The sequence below is a fragment of the Xenopus laevis genome, chromosome 2S (genome assembly GCF_017654675.1).
Source record: "Xenopus laevis strain J_2021 chromosome 2S, Xenopus_laevis_v10.1, whole genome shotgun sequence".
NCBI classification, from domain to species: Eukaryota; Metazoa; Chordata; class Amphibia; order Anura; family Pipidae; genus Xenopus; species Xenopus laevis.
The window spans coordinates 96,410,507-96,429,295 of NC_054374.1; the positions used below are offsets into that span (position 1 = coordinate 96,410,507).

Consider the following 18,789-nt stretch of genomic DNA (forward strand, 5'->3'; position numbering starts at 1 on the left):
TTTGATTGCTTAATCAGCATGGATTCTACAGAACTCCTATACCATGCCTCATAAGACGGTACAGGTATAGGATCCGTTAGCCAGAAACCCATTATCCAGAAAGCTCCAAATTAAGGAAAGGCAGTCTCCCATAGACTCCATGTTATCCAAATAATGCACATTTTGAAAAATTATTTCCTTTTTCTCTGTAATAAATATACCTTGTACTTCATTCCATCTAAGATATAATTAAACCTTATTGGAGGCAATACCAGCCTATTAGGTTTATGTAATGTTTACTTTACTTAAGGTATGAAGATCCAAATTACAGAAAGATCCATTATCTGGAAAACACAGGGTCCCGAGCATTCTGGATAACAGGTCCCATACCTGTACCACCTAGTAATATATGTGGTTACTGGGAATTTGCATTTTCATACATGAAAGGACATGACATGATATTGAATATAGCTGGATGTATTCCATTTTCAGTGATGCACAAGTGAACCTAATAGCTATGCGCAACTAACTAAACTTGTAATTTTTACTTTTTTCCTTCTTGGTTAAATGTTGCTGCTCTTCTCATCGTGCCATCTCTTTCCATTCTCCATGAACCTACTCTGGGGCCTCTCCATACTCCGTGGATATAATTACACTATTGCACATTACTGTTTCTGCTCTGGGTACCTGGAATTAATGCATGCTTTCATTTTGCATGTTTGCTTCTGAAGACAGTGGCATTGCTTTTATATCAAGGGTCACTTCTATCAGCATGGAGCTCAAATGCACTGTCCTGTGGCTAACAAATAGCTTGCTACAGCTTTCTCGTTACAATGCTTTCCCTCACACGTTTGTTAAGGCCTTTCAAAACCTAAAAGTTACAGCAGTGAAAACACTATATTGCAGAGATTGGAATATTTATAGAGATGCTGTTCTTCTATTTGTGCACTGATTGCCCTCCACAAATAAGAATGTCATGGAAAAACAGAACTTGGCTGTAACTAATTCGGAAACTTTAAGCCAAGCATTTTTGGAAATTTAACAATATCAAGTATGCAACTATTATATAGATGGTCAGCAGAGCAGAGAGATATACACATGTTTTCACTACAGAACCCATGTTCAACAGTTCAGCGGTTTTAATCACTGGCTGTTAATGATATTATTTGGTTACGGTACAGGACAAATAGCACATACGTATGGGTTATCTTCCTATACCTGTACTGATCTAACCTTTCCCTTGTAACATTTCACTGCATGAATCTGATCACAACTACTATTGCAAGTGACAGAGCGGGGAGTGTTGAATGGAATCAAGCTGCCGAAATACCACAGGAAAAAATCTGTATGTTTATTATTTGTGTCCTGTTATGGCAACATTTGCTCTCAAGGATCTAAGCAGGCCACATCATGTCCCTTATATTTTTAGGCAAACCATTTTGCCACTTCTCCTGGCTTCACTAATACTGATAACGTTCTTCTCTAAGGATTGTTGATTAACTGTTGTTTACCTTTGATCAACTGTTTTCTCTGTTTTTCCCCCCATAGGTTATAGCTGCTGGCACACTAACTGGGCATTGCCTTTGCATGTTTCCATAATGTCTTCTGCTAATCTTCAGCTTCGTGGACAGTGGCCTTCCATCCACAAAACCAATAACAGAACTCCTTTTTAACCCCCTTGGATGTTCTTCTGCTTTGATTTCCTTTTGCCTGCTCTTCTCTTGGTGTGGGCTTTTTGCTTGAATAACAAATTCTAACTGCAAAGGGAAAATATAATTGGCACTAACCATATGACTCTGCAGCATATTTACTTTCTCAAGCACTTTTTCGACAAAAGTAACATTCTCCGAAGTAGGGATACAAGCATTAGCATTTTAAGCTTTACATGTGTGCGTGTCTGTATAAGTAGCGTCATAACATTTTAATTTATCTGTGCTGAAGATTGTCCAGCAAATGTATACACATAAGCATTTAACATGGCTTTTTTCAGTGAATTTGTAGCATGTAGAAAGCATTTACAAGAATCATATTCATATATAAATATATAACTATTTACCAATGGTAGCTGGTAATTGAATGTTTTGGGACAGATTACTTTTCAATTCTTCTGGCGTTGAAGCCTTTTCCATATCCAGCAATAACTATGAGCAAATGGTATTTGTAACTAGCATCCACTATGACCGTGTATATAATTACATATACAGGTATGGGATATATTATTCTGAAGACTTTTATCTTTAAAGTTCTGGAATACATTTTGAACAAATTTTGTTAAGAGAGTACTGTACTCTGTATTTATGGTAACTAAGCTAGCATAGATCTACACTGATAGCAAAGCAGTCCCACTGGGGTTTTCAATGTTTAAATGTAGCAGAAATGCAGTGAATGACCACTCCCCATAATAAAACCTGTTCTGATGCATTATAATGCATGAACCACTTGTATAGGCTTTAAGCTATGCAGGAGTTCCTCATTTAACTAATTCCGTTTAAATCAAAGCGATTCTATTGGGAGAGATGAAATAAGTAACACAGATAATTATTGTTTCCTCTGTGTGTGTGTGTGTGTGTGTGTGTATATACTCACATATACACTTATAATTTACACACACACACACATTCAATGTAAAGCCATTGTAACTGTAATAAAGATACATTTCATTTTAATAATGTACAATATTATGTGCTAATGTGCAAGCTGGCCTTGACTTCTTGACTTTATTGCCCCCCTCCCCACATTTCTCCTGTAAAATGCCTTTTTGCAACTCTAGTTTTAATTTGCTGCCTAAAATTCATGGAAAGTTCATTAGGACCTATTTTACATATCAATTTGTAGATGTTTTATTGCTGTAAATTGTATTTGTCATTTTTAAATATGGAATAGTAAACATTTATACAGAAAACTGTTCATCGTGCTGCTCAGTTATTTGTTGGACAATCTTACATCACGTTTGAGCGATGATTACATTTTGTACAGTAGATTTAAATATAACTTGCATTGGTTTCATCTGTCTAACTTGGAAATGTCTGTTTTTGTCCTCCTTTTTTCAGCATTAACGGTAGCAAAATGATCTCCCGTTATTAAAGGCTTGGCCTGGGAATCTTGGAGCAGGGTAGCCTACAATGGAATATGTCATTGTAAATTCCCCTTCTAACAGTGCAGCAAATCTCTGATTCGGACTGCAGCCATAAGGCAAGCACAGTAAACCTTCTGGCTACTGGATTTCTTTGCCACTGTCACTGAATTTCCATTAACCCATTCTGCACTGAGCAAGAGCACTGCAGTGTCTTGGCTACCATTTCCAGTGCTGAATGGTTTAAGCCTTAACTTAACTTTTACCTTCTGTTCATGTTGTTTACATATGTTAACATATGATTTTAGGCTTGTGAAACTGTACTGTGTCAATGAAATGAAAATAAATGTGACTGACTTTTATCTTCTGTATAAGCTATGAGAAGTGAGATGTTAAAGACTTTATTTGTAAACCTTTGAAGGGCGACCATATTGCTCCAGCAGTAATCCGCCTAAGGATGCTGCAAAATCATTGACACTCTACTCTACTAAAATGGTAGAAGTAGATTATCACACATTCATTCTGACCTCCCGAGATCTTTAAATTCATAATTATTTAGATAAGAGTTAAAGATTCCAACAATAATTTAATACAGAGGTTATAGTTTAGTGACTGACACATAATACGGAATCTTTCAAACATTTTTGACAGACCCAGTCAATTCTTTCAGCAACTTATTTAATACATTATTGGCTGTATATAAAATGTAGATCTCTGTATTGCTCAAGTGAATTTTTCATAGGTTTTCATTACTTCTCCAACTTTTCTGTCCATGAATATAGCATCTGGATGGGTCAGTTTTTGTTTGCTCCTAATACCCTCATCAGAGCTTATTGAAGTATATTTCACCACAAACCAAAACAGAAATACTTTTGTTTGGCCGAGGTTTCTCTTGATTTATTCACATTTGCATAATCCCACAATCTCCAGTGCTTTTTTTAAAGTGAGTGGATATATGAAGTGATCACCAGAAGCAAGATCCTTGTAGAAATGCTAGCGCTGGGTTGACCCTCCTAACGCTCCTTAAACACCAGTATATAAATATGTGATAAAATTCACAAAACGTAGAGAGAGCTCTCAAGCGTCTTTTAACTAATTCTGTTAAAAAGACTCCATATGCCTGGAAGCAAAAGCCCATTTTTGTTTCAGAGACTTACACTTATGTTTGAAACATAAAATACCCTACAGCATGGCTTATTTTCTATTTTCATGGAAGCGTTGACAAATAAGGGCGCAGCTTATGTGTAAGTAAAACTTTCCTTCTCTGTGCTTGCACTTATAAACAGGAGGTATACCCTCAATTGTTGTCCATTTGTCTTTTATTAATATCTATAATTAAGAAATATAAATGATTTGCAATAGCACCTTCCAAACCCTACATCACAGGGCTTGATTCCTTTGGGTGAAGTCACATCAGTTTTCTGACCAGCAGTAGGAAGCTCTACAGAACGTACAACATCTCCACCTAAAGTACAGGGGGTACAAATAGTGTAGTACTATGTAAAAAAAATATATACTTTATGTATAAATGCAACTGTACTGACATGTGTCTTTTACACCTGGCACAATATTTACAAGTACACAGTTTTTATTTAGCATTTTGTCACTTTAATACATGTTGACCTTTACCGTTCTGTCAAGTCTCTCCATAATAGTATTTCTAAGGCTGGCAGTACTAGTTTAGTAGTAGTATTAGTAGTACTAAACTAGTAGTAGTTAGTACTGGTAGTACTAGTAGTCTCAGCTGACTGCAAAGCCTGAAATCCCTTTGTATTGAATGGGAATTCCCGACCACACTAGAACTAGTGATTTTTAGCTCCAAATTAGGATTTTTGGGCTAGTTCTGATGCTGTCCATTATCTCCCACTTTTGGCATTTTTAGGTGGCTGAAGAGTACTCTTCATGCCATAAGGGGTCCATGTGCTGTGAGTTTTACATGATCCCCTTTAACACAGAGAATGCTTTTCCTAATAGAAAATTGTATATGTAATGTATTTTTCCCACCCAAAGAGGAAAGCAAAAACCTAAACCCTATGAAGCTATGCAAATCTTTCATATACAGTTATAATATACATTCTGTATTTGGTTTGTATATATTTTTGGAGAACAGAAATTAAAAAAAATGCAAGGCTAAAAAACTCTACCATCTATCTATATAATAAATACCTTGTTGGCAGCTTAAAATGATTACTTCCTTCTAAATATACACATGAATATAAGATTCCTGGGTGCATTGGTGTCCCCCAGCAGCTTACAAGTAAGCTGTTTGGTCAAATACTGTAGATACCCACAGCCTGTGGTTTTGCCACATTTAATTAACTATAGATTTTGCTATACAATTTAAAAACAATAAATATGTCTTGACCCCATGTCTGAGGGATGCTTACAGGAAAGTTATTGATTGGTTAAAGGGGTTGATAACCTTCCAACACTTTTTTCAGTTCAGTTGATTTCAGATAGTTCACCAGAAATAAATACTTTTTTCCAATTATTTTCTATTTGTAACCGCTTTTCTAATATTGAAGTGTAAAGTTAAATTTTTTCACCTTCTACAACAGCTCAGAGGTGGTCGACGACTCTTTAACTGTTCTAACCTGATACATTTAGTTGATACATTTGTTATTTTTTATCCTGCTGAGCAGAATCCCTGAATTTAATTAAAGGCAGCTGTTCAAATTCAAACTCAAATTTTTGATTGTCACATACACAATCATACACAAGTATGAAATGCAGTGAAATGCTTGTTGCTGTGCAATACCCGACCATAAGACTAAGAATTTACATTAAAAAGAATAAGAGTTACATAAGAGATAAAAAGATGAAAAGAACTGATGTATATTTATGAAGTACATTTTTGTTAATGATTGATTTTTAAAGTGCATGTGCATTAATGTGATATGTGAGAGAGTCTAGTTCTAGTTCTACCCCTGGTTCAGGGACTGAATGGTCTGAGGGAAGAAGTTCCTCCTCATTCTCTCTGTGTTGGCTTTAAGGGAGTGTGACGTCCGTGACGTCAGCAGTGAGAAAAGTCCATTGCTGGGATGGGAGAGGTCTTTCATAATCTTCCTGGCTTTGGTCTTGCACTGCTTAGTGTAGACAGACAGTAGGTCAGGAAGCTCAGAGCGAATGATGCGTTCGGCTGAGTGTACCACTGTTTGAAGAGCTCATCTATCGTGCTTGGTACTGTTTCCATACCAGATACAGATATTTCCCATCAGGATGCTCTCGATGGTACATGAGTAAAAGTTCTTAAGCACCCTCAGAGGTAGATGGAAGTGCCTTAGTCTTCTGAGGAAGAAGAGACGTTGTCGGCCCTTCTTCATCAGGGTGTTGATGTGGCAGGACCATGACAGGTCTTGTGTGATGTGAACACCCAGATACCGGAAACTGTTCACTCTCTCCACTGGTTCGGTTATGTGTAGGGGCTTGTAATTCCTCATCTGCTTTGTGCTAAAGTCCACAATCAGCTCCTTAGTCTTGCTGACGTTTAGGAGTAGGTTGTTCTCCTGGCACCAGTTCTCTAGGTTCCTAATCTCCTCCAGGTAGGTCTTCTCAGAGTTGTCTGAGATCAAGCCCACCACAACAGTGTCGTCACCAAACTTGACAATGGAGGTGGTGTCTGTCGTGGCTACACAGTCATAAGTGTACAGTGAGTACTGCTTAAAACGCAGCCCTGAGGCGCTCCAGTACTGAGTGAGATGGATAGAATTGATACAACAGTTGCTAATATTCCACAGATTGACCTGAGAAATGTAGCAACTAGATGTAGCCATTTGTAACAATTGCTACAAATAACATGGCAATTCAGAATCCGCACGTGGATCACTGAGCTGCCAGACTGAAACCCCAGAGACAGGAAATATAAACTTTAGACTTCAGCTTTGGAAAAACAGTAAGAAATGGAAAGTATTTGGAAAAAAGTCTTTATTTCTGGTGAACAATGTGAAAACAATTGAACTGAAAAAAGAGTTTGGAAGGTGAACAAACCCCCTTTAAGGTGGTGGCATCAGTATAACTTAAATATAAATAAATAACCCTACAAATAAGATTTTTTTTTTTGGTAAAATTACATAAGTCCAGGTGTTTGCTAATTTTTTTTCACTCGTGTGGCTCAATAGTATTTTCCATGAGGGATGGAAGATCTCAGAAAATATAGTTTGACTCCCATATAACCTCGAATTCTGCTGCCAAAGAATATCATTAATAATTCTTAAAATATCATGGTAACTGAATAGCGAGTGTATCAAGGTCTTTACCCCCAACTGAAACACCTCCGAGTCTAGTTGTGTGTGACTGCATTTTTTTCCACAGGTTTGCTATATGTTCTTTTTATCTCTGAGCTGAAATACAATTTATTGAATGATTTCGTATATCAAACCACTAAGATTTATATGTTTTTGTACATAGTACTGACCATGTCGCTACCAATCAGCAGTGGCTCCTTTATTTAAAATATAAAGAGGTCAAAACAGTCCCTTGTGGCTGTCTAAAGGAACACTTCCTATAGGCCAGGTGTCTATGGCCCCTACTGCTCACTTTGTATTTGGCCTTTTATAGCTATACCATTGTAATTTCCCATTTCAATATGAGAACACAGTGGGGCTCATTTATCAACACTGGGCAAAATTGCCCATGGGCTGTTACCTATAGCAACCAATCAGTGATCAGCTTTTTAAAGCCAGCTGCAAGAAGAACAATGAATGCAGCAATCTGATTGGTTGCTATAGGTAACAGCCCATGGGCAAATTTGCCCAGTGTTGATAAATGAGCTCCACTGAGTATGGAGAGAAGGATAGCTCATAGCATGTTAAGTAAAGACACTAGATGAATAAAGAAACGAGAGAGGCGAGGAAACGTACTTTGAAAAGAAGACCTTTTGTTTAAGGTTAACGGGTGGTCCCCTGGCACCTCATTCCAGTTTAACGGTTTTAAAATTGTATGTGAGCAAAGAAAATGGACGTATGATAATATCAATGTAGATAACTCACCAAGTAGAGTCAGTGGTCCCAGTGCACCAGCCCCAAACCCTGCTTCAGGGAGCAGCAAACTGATATGAAGCAAATGGAACAAGTTGGGCTATCTGGTACTCAAGGAATTCCACAGGGCCAACATTATATTTAAAAAAAAGATATTTGTATTTCTTAATCAACAATTAAAATACTGATTTTTTTTTAGAATTTTGGCCCTGTGAATTTTCTTGAGTACCGGATAACCCAAATTGTTTCATTAAAATTGTATGTGTCCATAGAATTAGATAAGAAACTAAGATGTTTTTGTAATGTTGAACAGAGTGTGTATAGCCCCCAAGAGCTCAGATGCTGTGTGAGGCTCTAGTTTTGATCCCCTTTGAGGTGCAACATTTGTTTGGGGCCCCATAGAGCCAATGTACTAAGAATACCATTATATCATACATGTACATAGTTAAAATCCCAATCTAACTGATCTTCTTCCTGGGCTTCCAAAGTACCTTTCATAGGCAGCAGATATTGTCCCCAAATCTTACCCTAAATGACCTTCAGGGTGTGTCCCCAGTTGCTGCTTAACTGTACTCACACATTAGCTGTGTAACACATCTTAAGGAAACCATTTGAGGTTGAAGTATGGAAAATTAAGCAAAAGCTAATTGGTTAACATTATAACAATGTGAGCAAAGATATAAAGAATTATGAAAAGATGCATTTCCAATATACAGCCTTCTGTTTGCCACATCTGGATAGATTGCACCTTCAGTAAAACTAAATGTTCATCATTTACAGTTTAGTGCTCTTTTATAGATGTGAATTAATTGATCCTTGATTAATAAGGATTTCCTTTGTTCTGTATATAAATCCTTTTACTGATATGTGACACTCCCTCCATGGGGTTGTTAAATTCTTAGGTGAAGACGTAGCAAAGGTCTGCTTTAGATAAGAAGTGTTTTAGGTGCAATAAAAGCTTTAATATGGGCAGATAAGTATAATGCACAGATCTACTGTACATACCAAAACATATTTAATTGTTTAGCTCTGACAAAATCTACTTTGTTCACAACCACTGGCTCATATTAATACACAGGCGCAATAGATGTTTGATGTATACATGGATTTTTTTTTATTCCCAAAATCAATATTTCACTGGCATACACAAATTGGGAATTTGTACACTAACACCTTGCTTGCAAGCAAGAATTCCTATAGCTAATAATCTTTATTAGCTGGAATCTATTTATAACATACCTTTCAATGTAAAGCTCATCTTACTTACCAAGCAATTTAATGATTTTCATGCTGCTAGCAAATGAACTGTTCTTTCACATGGTTGAAGTATATGGAGACTGGGGGCCATAATCTCTTGGAATGCCACATGCACAGTGCTATTTTTTGTGTACTTCGACTAGGGAATAGTCCAAATTCGATTCGATTAGAATTTTAAAAAAAATCGAATATCGAAATTTATCATGTACTGTCTCTTTAAAAACTCCTAGAACCTATTTGGAGTCAATTGGTGGACTTTGGAAAATCTAAGTTTTTGAATCGAATTCGCTATTCCTTCGATTCGAATACGGACCTAATTAACCAAAAAAAACTTTGACGCGATTTTGGTTTGTCTTTTTGAATTCGAATTTTGAAGTTTTTTCAATTGGACCCTTGATAAATATGCCCCCATGTGTCCTACACTCTGGTGGTTCCCTAGGTAAACTTATATTTGCATTCATTGTGGTTACAACAAGACATGCAAACCAAAAGGATAAAGGGACATTGCATTTGCTGTCTAATGGTTTCTAGTTTCCTTCATTTTCAAAATCTGTGTACAGTTCAGTCGTCAACTGCAGAAATAAAAATCATAAAGCTTCAAGCACATTTGGACACATTTGCAATAGAACGATGAAACTGGTCGGGATTTTATCCTTTTATTTTTTATTGCATGTAGATATTTTATTTACAGTTAATAGAAGAAGCAATATACCATATATATATATATATATATATATATATATATATATATATATATATATATATATATATATATATATATATATATATATATATATATATATATATATATATAGACAAATACAAGATTCCTCTGCACTCAACCCATTATCAATATATTTAAGACAGAGACATTTTGTGCATACTGCTACTGAAAAATGCCTTACCCTTTAAACAACACAGGGATTGTTTGTCCATATATTGCAATATATTTAAGCTGGCCAACTACGTCAAAGTCATCCCATATCTGGCCAGTCCTATGCTCAATTTTCATCCGATTCATTAAGAATTCTATGGTTTAATTATACATTTTATAAAAGGGACGAATACGTTTTACCTGCAACTTACTAGCTGCTTTCAAAGTAAAACTCCCAAACTTGGCTGCCCTTTTATTAGACACCAGTGGGATCACCTGACTATAGTTGGAGGGGGTGGGAGCTACAACATGGAGCTGGTCACTGCTCTTGTAGAACTATAACAAACAAGGGAAAGTTGTGCTCACCACTAGTTTTTAAAAAACATTAGGCGGGGGTGCAATGAGGGTGTGACCACAAAATACATATATATATGTATATATATATATATCATATAAGGATACTGTTAATTGCACTTAAATTCTTACTACTGACTCAACCAATTATTACAGAAGCCATTTGCAATGTAGGTCATCTGATGCAGATTTCACTTCCCCTGTTAGTCACTGCTTATGACCTGAGTGATTGTTTAGCCAGTGACACAAATCATGTGAATTCTAAACAAGGCACAGAGATTAGAATGTTCCTGTAAAATGTTTTGTGTGCTGTAAATGACCTTTTGTCTAACTGGATTTTGATACAATACACAAAATTTCCAGTAGTAGAAATAGTAGTAGTGGGCCAGGGGCGTAACTAAAGGGGATGCAGTGGGCCCTAGTTAATGAGCAGTTTCACTATATTGGTATATTAGTGGTATATTAACAACTGGGTACAGCAAATGATACATTTCATTTTTAGGCAGGACATGCTAGAAACAAAATGGGACAGGTGTCTATTTAAACCAAGCAGATACATGGAGGTGCAGCATTTGTTGGTATTATCATGTGGGTGATTTTTTATCTTTCGTTGTTAAGCTGTCTTACTTGATGGGAATAAGAAATACATTTGTAAATTGATACTGCAGGCTCTGGGATATTATGGATACTGGGATATCATACAAACTGCTTTATGTTTGGTTTGATGCACTAGTGTGTGTTTTTTTCCCCCCCCACTTTTTTTGAAAGACCACTAAGTTAAATGTGACTATTGTTTTAAAACTCTTTTCCTCATCGTGGTTTAGTAAGGGAGTGAATCACAACTGTAAAACGTGTGTCCTTTTAGACGTGTACATGTAGAAATGTTTCTTTTGGCTGTAGAATAGCGCTCTGTTGGCCGAGAATTTAGTGCTAGATGTAAATGGAGTCTGTACTGTGGCGTACTGGACACGTCGCTTTTTGAATGTGTTGTAAAATTTTGTACAGTCAAATTTTTATATTTTCTATCAAAAGAGTTTGTCTTCCAAAATTGCTATTAATTTAATGAAACTGTTAGTATTAACAAAGGTTCTGTATTAGTTATGCAAGCAGCAGAAGTGCACTCCTATGCTAATGAAATTTTGGATATATAGGATTCTATAACGTCAATAAATTCCCTCTGAGAAAACAAACCTCTTGAGTCTCTTTTTTTTTTTTCCATCAATCGTTCAGTTACTAAAGGGAAAATCTCTTCCTCCTTCTTCTGTAAATAAAATTCCTTCAAATACAGTTAGTAGATCATATAGTACAGTAGATTTAAATGCACTCTAAGCTGTTTAAAGTGAAACTGACACTAAAAAACTACTTTTATGAATGTACATTAAAAGTTGCCTATAGGTCATGCTGGTTGTTTTTTGCTGAGAGGTTTGTTTTTGTAAATAATTGTTACTTGAAGTTCCTACTGTTTTGCCAACCTGACTGTTCCATCTCAGCCAGTCAGTTAACGTTTCTAATGCTAACGGACTCCTGCTGCACAAATATGGCTGCCCCCTCATACAAGAACATGGGGCATCAGACAGGTAATGTAGAAGCATTGTGCAAAAACTTTATGGCAAAATTATAAGAAGCATGCAAATTCTGCTGTATCTCTTTAAGGCCTCAATGACTTCTTTGCAATGACAAATACATATAAAATGTTACACATCACTGGAATAAAGGTTAACTACAGGTAACTGCAAATAATGTAGAATGGAGATGTAGCAGTAACTCTGCTAGTAATGTTAAACCTAAATATAAATGTCAGTCCAATAATGTGCAGCCCGCTCTGTAGATAATGTATTCATGATGCTGTAAAACACACCCTTGAATCTAGAAATATGTAAAAAATGTGTATGGTAGTGATTTACAGATCAGGATAGTGCTTAGTGATGTCACTTGTGTTACATAACCAATTTAAATGTGACTTATCAAAAATAATGTACCTACTGTTTTAAAATATGGGGATATTGGAAGTCACATCAGAGTACCATGACCTGTACAAAAAGTCATGAACGTCTAAAATCTTTACAACAGAAGGGTTTAATATTCCCCACGTCACTGAAAGTACAAATTTAAAAGCACATCATGATCATTTATTTTCTATAGCGCCAGCAAGTTGCACAGCACTTTACAATGGTTTGTTAAAAAAAAAAACTATAGCTGAAAAAAACCAAAATGGGATCACTGCAGATTTCACTTATGTTCAGGGCTACGGTTATATTATTACAGAAGAAAAGGAAGTTATTTTAAAAATTAGAATTAAAAAAGGATTATATAATTAAGAGCTTTCTGCATATCAGGTTTCTAGATAAGCAATCCCATACGTGTGCAATAATTTCTAAACTCCAGTATTCAAATACCATACATTAACTTCCTCTCTCTGATGCCCATATTTTTTAATTCCTCATTAATAAATAGACATCTATGCAAGCCCATGGATCTACGTTTTTTGGATCTCATACGTTCCATTTGTATTACTCTTCCATATTAATATTAGTTTGAATTTGACAAGGAAAAGCTGTATGCATATACTGTACATTATGCCTAACTTGGCAAGTAATGTATATCTGTTTAAATAACACTTTTTTGCCCTTTTGCACCTGATCATTGTGATCTGTGTTCCTATGGAGACTGTGTTTTTAAGTCTCAAGTGACCCCCTGTTAGGATTTATTACATGTTAATGGAGGACACACCTGGTCTAAAATAATATAAATGTAATTTAACTGACATGTTTTTGGTTTTCCTGAATGTTGCACACAGCTAAACCAGCAACTTTGGTTCTACATATGGTACAGCTACACCTTACATGACAGACACTGGTAAACACCCCTCTTGGTAAACCTAGCATTAACAAAAGCTAGACTGTAAACAGGTTAAAGTGTTGTACTGTATGTAAGTATATTTGTCTTTATATTGTAATACTTATAAGCAATACTGTACATTAAACTGAAAGCTTTGGGGAGACTTGGAAGATGCACAGCAATGAACCACCTGAAGAGTTCCACCACAAGGAACCACATCACTGTATTTCCCGTGTGATTGTCATCATTGTGCAGAAGGCAATTGCTAAACACAGGTTTAACGCAACTTGATGTGTTCCATAGCAAATACAGAGGCTGCATTACTTCCTGCTGTCCCCTGCTCTGAAACACATTTAAGGGATACTGTCATGGTGTCACGGGGCCTAGCGGCTCCCAAAGGGAGTAGTTGGGACCAAGGAGGAAGCCCAGGAGCAAAAAGTCCAAGTCGTGGTAGCCAAAGGGTTAAACAGGAGTCGTAGATGAGTTACAGGCAAGGGATCACAAGGCGGGCAGCGAAGGGTCAAAAATCCAGAACAGGCAGGAGTCAGAAAGCAGGAATATTCAAAGGAAATAACACCCAGGTTCATATAGCAACATAAACCTATACTCGGGCAAGATATGGAGTTTCAGGTGCCCTTTTATTTGAATTTGAAGCCGGGTGATGACGTCATTGCGCCTGCATCACCGCGCCAGCGATGAAACCACGTGGGCGGCATGGGCAATGCCATTTTAGATCCGGCACCGCCAGGAGAAGACGCGCTTCTGTGCGCTCCCGGCAGCGGCGTTCCTGGCACATGGGAAAACATGTTTTTTTTCAAAATGCATCAGTTAATGGTGCTGCTCCTGCAGAATTCTGCACTGGAATCCGTTTTCTCAAAAGAGCAAACAGATTGCTTTATATTTAATTTTGAAATCTGACATGGGGCTAGACATATTGTTAGTTTCCCAGCTGCCCCCAGTCATATGACTTGTGCTCTGATAAACTTCAGCCACTCTTTAGAGCTTTACTGCAAGTTGGAGTGATATCACCTTCCTCCCCCCTCCCCCCCAGCAGTCTAACAACAGAACAATGGGAAGGTAACCAGATAGCTGCCTGGTAGATCAGCACTCAATAGTAAAAAGCCAAGTCCCACTGAGACACATTCAGTTACATTGAGTAGGAGAAACAACAGCCTGCCAGAAAGCAGTTTCATCCTAAAGTGCTGGCTCTTTCTGAAATCACATGACCAGGCAAAATGACCTGAGATGGCTGCCTACACACCAATATTATAAGTTATAAATTTAAAAAAAAATACACTTGCTGGTTCAGGAATTACATTTTAAATGGTAGAGTGAATTATTTGCAGTGTAAACAGTGTAATTTAGAAATAAAAACCACACCATAAAAATCATGACAGAATCCCTTTAAACATCCAGCAAAGGGGAATGCAGGCTGAAATGCAGTCAAACTGCAATGTGTGTTAATGTTTCTATTCACAGGGACAACAGAACTACATATGTAACTGAGAAAGCTTTTAAAAAAAATCTGAAATCCCTACTAAATAACAGTATGTCACTAAATAGGCTTCCGGAATTATTTTGTTTCACAAATTGATCATTTTGTCCTGATAATTTGGTTATTTTTTTCAATTAACGTGAATGATCTAAGAGTGTAATATGACCCCGGGGTTGGCCCCCTCAAATAGTATTTCTCTAGATAACATTCTCATGATCCCATGTGAGAGACCATATTCTTCTTCCTCTTTGCTACTTCTTTTTCTCTACAGGCACTTTCAGTTGGCACTTTCATTCCACACTTCCTATTATTTTTCATTCTTTTGTTACATTTTTTTTTGGCTTACAGTTTTATTTAAAGGACAAGTCCAATGCAATGAAAGATCAGTGCAATTTTAGTCGCAATTTTAGTCACATGCACCAAAAAATCTGTCCCTTGTAAGTTTGACAGATTTTGCTCAAGGTCAAGTTCGGGGAAGGGTGGGGGGGCAGTCCCGAACTGGCAATCTGTGGATTCCAACAAATGCTAAAGGGGCTGCTGTAAGATACCATAGATACTCACTATTTATTGGGCTGGTGGGGGGTCTGTTTGGACCTACCTGTACTTGAAATGACCTATTTAGCAGCAACAGGTCTGTGGCCAGGTGGAAGTAGACATACAGATTCTATAATGCTCCTGTGAAAGGTCTTTGTTAAGTTGATCAAATTAACACTCTCTCCATCTGCATTTCCTCTCTTTCCCACAATACCCTGGCCATGATGCATGTGATGTTTTCCCAACCGCAGGCCTGTTGACTCAAGCATACTTGACAAAGGGGTATACCACCGAAACGTTGCATTTCTGTGAATAAACACACAAGGGGTGCTCCCTGCTTGAATTTGCCTTGAGTGCCAGTGTATTTTTCTAAGTGATTGCTTGGGAGGGTGCCAATCCCTCCAACACCGAGCACCAGGCATCCAGAATTGAAGGCCAGGGTGTGCGAGCGGGTCTACTACCCAATCATACAGAGACTGGCCAAGGAAATACTACTGGAAAATCTGCTTCAGCCTGCTTAAAAGAGAAGAAAAGTATTTGTGCAGTACAATCACTATATGTTAACCAAGTTTAACCATCGGAATTGCTATATTCTAATGGCAGAATAAAGATGATTGCAGGCAAACCATGAGTGTGGTGTATGCTCTATTACATAGCAAACAATACTCACTATTAATCAGATTTGACTTTCATTCTCCTTTAAAAAAACTGAATCTTGGGAGATTTCATCTTTCATAAGAATAATTCTCCCGGACACTAGGCCTAAGTAACACCGGAGTGGCTCAAGAATAAGATTACCAGTTCATGCAACAAATCGAGCCAGAAGGCTGCACAGATTGCCATATATTTTGTTTATTGTTTTAATCACAAAAAGTGTATGGTTTTGGTTATTTGCTAAACAGGGTCAAGCAAGAGTTTTTTGTGCACAGGTAATTTAATTTTTGCCTTGCAAGAACGAAACACAGAGTAGCTCCAGTTCCTCAGTTCGCTTCCTTAAAAACAAGAAGGTCATGATCCTGCTCAGGCGTAGGAAAAACAATGATCTCAGTCCAACTAAGGCAGCGTTTTTTGCGACTTAGAAACATTTTCAACTTAATTTTTAGGACCTCCTATCTACTCTATTGCACTTCACCTGGTCTGAGGTGGTGCAGACAAGTCTGACGCAAGAGGTAATGTTAAAGGGATACTGTCATGGGAAAAACATTTTTTTCAAACTGAATCAGTTAATAGTGCTGCTCCAGCAGAATTCTGCACTGAAATCCATTTCTCAAAAGAGCAAACAGATTTTATATATTCAATTTTGAAATCTGACATGGGGCTAGACATTTTGTCAATTTCCCAGCTGCCCCGGTGATGTGACTTGTGCTCTGATAAACTTCAATCACTCTTTACTGCTGTACTGCAAGTTGGAGTGATATCACCCTCCTCCCTTTTTACCCCCAGCAGCCAAACAAAAGAACAATGGGAAGGTAACCAGATAGCAGCTCCCTAACACAAGATAACAGCTGCCTGGTAGATCTAAGAACAACACTCAATAGTAAAAACCCATGTCTCACTGAGACACATTCAGTTACATTGAGAAGGAAAAACAGCAGCCTGCCAGAAAGCATTTCTCTCCTAAAGTGTAGGCACAAGTCACATGACTGGGGGCAGCTGGGAAATTGACAAAATGTCTAGCCCCATGTCAGATTTCAAAATTGAATATAAAAAAAATCTGTTTGCTCTTTTGAGAAATGGATTTCAGTGCAGAATTCTGCTGGAGTAGCACTATTAACTGATGCGTTTTAAAAAAAACATGTTTTCCGATGACAGGATCCCTTTAAGTAAAATCTGCATCTTTGTGCAGTTACGTCCCTTTGCCAGAGCGCAACTTTGTCCGACGATTGAATGCGAATGAGCACCAGCGTCAGTCTGTTTCGATAGCGAAGTACCGAAATGACGTCACGCTGGTGAATTTTCGCCATCGTTAGTCACTTCGCCCTTTAGTAAATTTGCCCCTAACAATCTGTTTGAAAAATTAAAAAAAACTGCACACATTTACAAAATATTCATAGTAATTTGTAATTGTAATAGCCCACTGTTAGAGTAAGTTAGGCTGAGGTTTGTTGGACATAGCATAGTAGCATTAATTTAGGTTTAAGAAAAAAGACACACATTCATCAAGTTTAACCTTTTTATCTACTTGAAACCTGACTTGATCCAGAGGAACTTTACCTAAAACAGAAGCCAAAGGCAAAGGGTAGAACAAACAGATATAGGGCAATAATGTTTGATAAATGTAACCCCTAGTGATTAGGAGCTTTTATGTATTCACCACACTATGTGCAGTGATTATACCAAAGATACTAAGGAACTCTCCTTATATTATGCTTTCGGATGGGTACTCACAAACAGATTATGTTCAAAGGCATGTAATAAATCCCTCTTCAATGTCGGAACGCACTTTTCAGTGCAAACTGTAGGATAAATGCAGCAGCAATAGTGTAAAACCACCTTTATTCATCTAAAATCAAAAGTGTTTAAAATGCACTCATGTGGAATTAGTATTTTGAATGCATATCACTATGACGTCCTGTTAGCAACCGTCCCCACCAGTATAAAGTCCGCACAGAGTCTTTTACACCAGAGAGCTCACTTGGCTTTTAGAACTCCAGGCTTGGTCACGCTGGACGTATCATCCTACGTTATGCCTCGCAGATAAGGGAGGTGGGATCGTAAGGGAGCTGCACACTCTCAGCTCACATCCACAGCAAGACTGAATGAGCAGTGAGCTTAATTTGAACCTTGGGACACTGTGTATATATATTTATATATTTTTATATATTTTTTAATTTATATATATATATATATATATATATTTTATACACTCTCGGATTTACATTGATCCAGAGGAAGTCAAAAAAACCCCATCTGCAGCCTCTCCAATTTGTCTAATCAGAATGGATGCCCTTGTGTCTGCTGGGAGCACCTACTCAGGTCTGAACTGAGATTCAAAATAGGCCCTGGCATTTCAGGTGCCCAGAGGCCCAAACAGCCCTCCACCAGCCCACTAAATAGTGAGTGTCTATGGCATCTTACAGCAGTCCCATAGATTGCCAGTCCAGGCCTGCACCTCCTGGTAAAGCATTAGATGGTTTTTTACATGGTCCCCTTATATATTTATACAACTCCAACTTTTCTTTATAACTGAGACTTCACATTCCAGATGGATGTTACATTTCCTGGAGCTAGAGCCTGATGCAGTGAGGACATAGTGGGGCTCAAATTTGCACCTGGGCAGTAACCTATGGAAACCATTCAAATATTTGCTAAGCTAATTACTGACTGGTTGCTATGGTTCACTGTTATGGGCAAATTTGCCCAGTGTTCATAAATGAGCCATTTTTTCTTTTATTGGTTAATGTAATAC

General features: G+C 37.5%; 1 protein-coding gene across 4 annotated transcripts in view; it reads left to right on the forward strand.

The window, feature by feature from the left end:
* Nucleotides 1-3,414, forward strand: part of ksr1.S (kinase suppressor of ras 1 S homeolog) — a 109,433-nt gene extending 106,019 nt beyond the window's left edge. For 2 of the 4 annotated variants that reach the window (XM_041584137.1, XM_041584140.1), the window contains one exon: nt 3,030-3,414. In XM_041584137.1, coding sequence (XP_041440071.1) covers nt 3,030-3,063 — 34 coding nt within the window. In that variant the 3' untranslated portion in view covers nt 3,064-3,414. Of the gene's footprint in view, nt 1-710 lie in introns of all 4 variants that reach the window. The other 2 variants (XM_041584136.1, XM_041584138.1) reach the window with 2 other exon arrangements.
* The last annotated feature ends 15,375 nt before the right edge of the window (nt 3,415-18,789 follow it).